The sequence below is a fragment of the Penaeus chinensis genome, chromosome 35 (genome assembly GCF_019202785.1).
Source record: "Penaeus chinensis breed Huanghai No. 1 chromosome 35, ASM1920278v2, whole genome shotgun sequence".
Taxonomy (NCBI): Eukaryota; Metazoa; Arthropoda; class Malacostraca; order Decapoda; family Penaeidae; genus Penaeus; species Penaeus chinensis.
In genome coordinates, this window is record NC_061853.1 from 388,512 (window position 1) to 394,995 (window position 6,484).

Below are 6,484 nucleotides of genomic sequence, written 5' to 3' on the forward strand. Positions count from 1 at the left end.
GATGACCCGATATCCGTTGTGTCAGCGTCGTACACGCGCGTTCGGCGTTGCTCTCTTGGCCCAACGGGGCTTGCCTGGTTTGATCGTTATAACATTGTGGGATTTGTTTTGCTCGTGTGATTGTTTTGAGTTTCATTATGACTATATTTGTTTGTCTGTCTGAATTTGTCCTTCGTTCGCTTTCTGTGTACCTACTCATGTTTCTGTCTTGCTATAGCCTTCCTGGTTTTCTCTCCCTCCGCTCCCTTCTCTGTCACTTTTGTGTTCATTCATACATTGCAATATGCAGGTTCTGAAGACACAACTACCATAATGATATATATATATGTGTATATATACACCTTAATATATATATATATATATACATATATACACGCCTTAATATATATATATATATACACCTTAATATATATATATATATATATATATATATATATATATATATATTAAGGTAAATCCATTTAAACAAAATTGCCATGGTAACAATCTGTAATATGAACAATAATACCGTTGTCACTCAAATCATCGAATTGCGAATGCATTGGGTAAAATAGCAGATACGGAAAATAGTATTAAAAGTGATAGTAAATGAAGAGCAGTCACATACAAATGAAATCCTGCAAGCCAAAAAAACAATATTCTTAGAGGAAGATAAAAAAAAAATCATTAAAATCGATAACAACTGGACAAAGGCGTTATCATTAATAGGCCTATCCTTTCGGACGACACACGGCCAGCCCCTGGCCTTAGGGTGAAGGGTGAGTGCCCCTTTCACAGCAGCCCTTAAGGGGATTCTGTAGGGCAGAGAGGGGTTGGAGTAAGGAAGTCAGGGAGCAAGGGACGTCGACTTGATATATCACTGAACGGGGCAGTCTTACGAGGCAGTAGAGATGGGGAAGGGGAGGGGGCAGTGGTGGAGGGGGTGGGGGGTCCTGTGCCCAGAGTAATCTTTATCTTATTGGCAGTTTACAAAATATCATTATTACGGTAGTTGTAGCTGATGTTGCTATTCTGGATTTTAGGATAGTTTAATAACGCATTTGCATCCTTGCATGCAGTGTAGCAGAGCTATCGAAACTCTTATGTCCGCGTTACGGACGAAGTAATATCAGGCTGCAGACCGAGATAACGAACAGGTGGCAGCGTCGTAGTGCCACCGGGAGACAGGTACCGCAGGGGGGGAGGGGAGAACAGGTGTCCTAGAGCCTCGCCGGAAGGCATCCTGCGGACCATGCCTTGCGCAGCAGACGATCCTTTCGGAAGCCATCCTAGCACGGCCGTTGGCGTTAACGCTGTGGCTTGTCCCTGTTTTTTCTTTTCTTTTTCGATCTTGAATGTGTTCCTTGGCCTGTAATGCTTTTATATGTGCCTCTTTTTGTGGCGCTCGTCATGTCTCTCAGTATCATATCTTTATCTTCCCAGACCTCGTCTCTGTTTATCTTTTTCTTTTGCAGAACACACACACACACACACACGCATATATATATATATATATATATAAATATATATATACATATATATACATTACGTATATATATATATGTATATAATATATATGTAGAATATATATATATATATATATATATGTTTATATATCTGTATATGTATATATATATATATATATATATAAGTACACACACACATTCTTTCATGTATGTTACTTATATTGAACAAGCAAACACACATAGATACCAGACTAACTGCTAGTCTGGTATCTGAAAAACTGGTACTCGTTCACATATGCGGGATGAAGATGAAGGATTCCGCTTCACGTAAAACGTCTTTGTTAATTAGGACGTTGAACTCGCTCCCTCGCCACTCGATCCGAGCGACCTCTGCGCGAGGGGAGGGGAAGGCTGGATTAAAAATAGGGAATTCTGACGACGTGTCGCTTGGGTATCGGAGACGCAATTCAAGTGATGACGTTACAGGTACAGTGCTTTGTGATTTCTTTAGGAAATTAATTAGGAATGTTTGACGTCATATAACATCAGAAATGCCATAAATCATACATACTCCGACTTATGGTATAAATCATTTAATATGCTCACTGCAAGAATTGGGCTGCCAAACTTTCCTGTTCTATCGTAGGTGAATTTGATCCCTTTTCAGAGGTCTTTGCGCTCTCCCTCTCTCCAGAGACCGAGTACACACACACACACACTCACACATACACACACACACACACACACACACACACACACACACACACACACACATATATATATATATATACATACGCATATATATATATATATATATATAATATATATATGTACACACACACACACACACACACACACACACATATATGTATATATGCGTGTGTGTGTGTGTGTGTGTGTGTGTGTGTGTGTGTGTGTGCGTGTGTGTGTGTGTGTGTGTGTGTGTGTGTGTGTGTGTGTGTGTGTGTGTGTGCGTGCGTGCGTGCGTGCGTGCGTGCGTGTGTGTGTGTGTGACCTGCTGTCACGATATGTGCCTTTGTGTTCGCTTGGAGGAAAGATTGCAGAAACCTCCATTGGATTTCAGGACTCAAAGACGACAAACTAAACTAAGCAGAAATCATGCCGTTGAGCTCTTAATACGGCAAATGCTGATGGTTTACTCGCGATAACACATATCTTATAAATACAAAAGATTATTTGAGATTGAATAGAAGTTACAGAATTCCATCATATAAAAAAAGGAAATTTAATTTTCTTCTTTAAATCTAAATTTTAAAAATACGATTAGTATTAAAGTAAATGAAATAGATGGACAAAGAATAGGCAACGTAAAGACTACAAACACCAAAATACTCGACGCAAACACAATTAAACAAATGCACACCAACAATAGCACAATCAGATATACAACTGCTACACTGAACAAATGTGAATCAATATTTGACATCCACCCTACACATCACCTTTCCTGAAACTGTTTGTCTTCGTTTTTGCCATTAAACAAGCACAGCAAGTTATATACAAATACAAATATTCACAGCTGAACGCGAACACAAACGTAGATGCACACACCCACACACACACATACCCACACACACACACACACACACACACACACACACACACACACACACACACACACACACTAAGAAAAGCAATCACGCGCGCACGTACACAAACTATCAAGGTCAAGCTGTAACGTTCCCGCGCCAAGGCGGGTGCCGAGCCAGGCTCTGTGGCGAACAGTAAAAAAATCACCGAAAAGTGACTCAGCACAGAACCGCCAACCCGATGGGAATGGGCGGGCAGGGGGCAGGCAGTCACAGAGTATTAAGGTGGGGAAGGGAGGGGGAGGGCGAGAGCGAAGAACGAGGGGTGTTATCAGAAAGTTAGAAAGAGAGTTGGAAGGAAAGGAAGGGGGAAGAGGGGGGAGGAGACAAGGGGAAGGGAGGAAGGGAGAAGAGGGGATAAGGCAGGAGGAAAGAAGTGGAAGGAGAAGTGGGAAAGAGATGGAAGGGAACGAGAGTTACTGGTGGGAGGGAGGGAGGAGAGGGAAAGAGTTTGCAAGTGACAGTAAGGTCTATAAGAGTGACACAACAAAACTCGCGCTAACGCCGCTCCCGACGAGCCGTACGGTACCTGACAGCCTCCCGTGTGAGTGTCCGGGCGTCACGGCGTGCCGGACTGAGAGCGCGTCACTTACAGGTTGATTTTTGTTTTGGGAAACCCTTGGGGAAAGAACTTGGGGGCTTCCATGTTTCCTGAGTTTTCATGTGTACTCATTTAACTTTGCGATTTTATTTCTCCCTTTTGTTTACATGGATTTTTTCTATGCCAAGTACCAACTTACATAAATAAATCCCACTTTTCAAAATACAAGCAAATGCTTTCTTTCAAAAAGAAAACAGGACGCTGAAAGTAAAATAAAGACACCACTATCAGTTTGACAATTAACGCTTCCTAATTACTACTTTGTCGATCGCAACTGTTACATCACTAATAAAATCAGATCTGTGATATTTAGACATTGTAACTGATCGATTGATTAGCATGATCATAAAAAATTGTTTTTTAATATAATAGTGATGTCAGCAACAACAATGGCGAAATGATAATAAAAATAATGATACCACTGATGACGATAAGACCATCATAATTTTCATAATGGTTATTGCTATTCTTCCTGTGCTTCAGAGAACGAAAATCCGGACAACAAAGCCACCAAAATGCTGACTGTCGCGCGTTCTGCCGCCCTGCTCACCCTCGCCTTGCTGACTTCCGGCCTCCGAGCGGAGCAGGAAGACCTTCAGCAGATTCAACAGACGCGGGAACTCACCATCGAGAAGATCCTGCACACGGCCGTGTCCACCTCGACCTACACGGTGGTGGTGTACCCGACCTGCACCACCTCCGTCGCGGGCGTGTCGGCCTGCCGCGACGCCCACGTCCCAAACCTGAGCCACATGATCCACCCAGAGGCCTCACGGGCGCCACTTAGGGGCAGGTGAGGCTCCGGCCGGGCGAGGCGCCCCTCGTCGATGTGCTAGCCGTTCCGGGGGCGCTGTAGGCGTTGGCTTTGGTCTAATTATTGCTTTTGTTGGTATTGGTCTCTTCATCATTATAATTAGGATTGCCTTTACTGTTACAGTCTTATCATTAGGATTGTCTTTATTGTTACAGTCATTATCATTAGGATTGCCTTTATTGTTACAATCATTATCATTATTATTCTTACTATCATTATCATTATTATTCTTACTATCATTATCATTATTATTCTTACTATCATTATTATTATTATCATCATAACTATTATTATTATCAGAACTATTATTACTGTTATCATTCTCATAACTATTATTATTATCATCATTATAATAATTATCATTATTACCATGTCTGTTGATATAATAATAATAATAATATTATTATTATTGCTATCAATATCATCATCATTATTGTTGTTATCATTATCATTATTGTTGTTATCATTATCATTATTGTTGTTATCATTATCATTATTGTTGTTATCATTATCATTATTGTTGTTATCATTATCATTATTGTTGTTATCATTATCATTATTATTACCATCAGTATCAATATTATCAGTATTGTCAGTATCAATATTACTACAGAGTAATGGAAGTAATAGCCTCTGACATCGCCCTTCTGATATACACTTTACCCCCGTCCCCCCAGCGTGACGGCTCTCCCCGCGCAGGACGGGTCAGAGAGCTCCACGTACGAGGTCGCCGAGGTCGTGATGCCATCCTGCGATTGTCCGGCGCTTGGCGACGCCCCCAGTTCTTCCTTCCGCTCCGCCAGACTGCTCCAAGACCAGGTCATCACCATCCGCTCGACCACCGTCCTCACCCACGACGTCCTCGTGACCAGCACCGACCACGCCACTACGGTGTCCATCACATACAACGGCTGCGTTCCTCCTGACGCCCCCGCCACGGCCACCTGCGATGCGTAGGGGGGCGTACGTGCGGGTGGGAGTGGGGGACGGGGAGAATGAGAAGTGGGCGGGAGGGGGGGGGGGGAGGCTGGAAGGAGGGAAGGAGGATCGCGGGAGGGAAAGAAATCTGGTGTTAGTAGCAAGTGTCGAAAGGCTGCTACAAAGCTCACGTCACTGGCAGACGTTTTTTCTCTTATTTATGATGTATAGTTTGTATTCCTGACATTATATTTGACCATCTCGACTTGTTAGTTATATCTGAATTTCATTCAACTGTTGTGTATTTGATATGTTGTTAATATTTTAGCGTAAGGTTAACTCCAGGAGAACGAGCGTATTACATGGATTCCCAGACTTTGCTCTCAGATCTGTTAATTTTCTTCCTGTTGAAGTTATGAACAGGCGGGTGCAAAGGCCTTTCGATAATTCTTCGAGTAAAAACAATATGAATGATTCTTTCCTTTTGTGTCCTACGTTTTATTTTGTAGCTTGCCCCATTATGTGTTCTTATCTGACTGTAGTTCTAATAAAGTGATCTAACACAGTATTTTAAAATGAAGAAAGGGAAAGTTAGTTACCGAAGAACAGTTCTAGGCCCGAGAACAAGAAGGGCCAACGTCATGAAAGTCGATGTTGAGAAAAACGCCTCTGAAAGTTTGCTCCGTTAAGTGAAAGTCCGCAAATAATAATTCACAAGAGGTCTTTTGTGGTTAATCAAACTATATTGCATTAACCTTAACCTTTTAAAGACATAGCTACTCTGTTTAACGTATTTTTACTGTTTCTTTTAAAACATTGCAAAAAAAAAAAAAAAATCTGATTGAATAATAAATGAAGACATTTACTGCTGATGGTTTAATCCAGTCCTCCTAATTCGATTTCTAAAGTTTTTTTTTCAACCTTTTTATGATTTAAAATTAAATTGGTTTTGAAAATATAAATAAAATAACCATTCTTTGACAACAATTCTGTAATACCTTTTTTTCTTTTCTGTAAATGCTAAATCTGTATTCAGAAAATGGCATATTGACTTTAAGGAAACAATAGAATAGTAAAAGCTGCCAACCTGAAGTTT

General features: G+C 41.1%; 1 protein-coding gene across 1 annotated transcript in view; it reads left to right on the top strand.

The window, feature by feature from the left end:
- The window catches only part of LOC125044445, a 10,797-nt gene extending 5,370 nt beyond the window's left edge, over positions 1-5,427 (top strand). The window contains exons 3-4 of the mRNA XM_047641122.1: positions 4,140-4,449; positions 5,148-5,427. Coding sequence (XP_047497078.1) covers positions 4,140-4,449; positions 5,148-5,427 — 590 coding nt within the window. The remainder of the gene's footprint in view (positions 1-4,139; positions 4,450-5,147) is intronic.
- Positions 5,428-6,484: the final 1,057 nt, after the last annotated feature.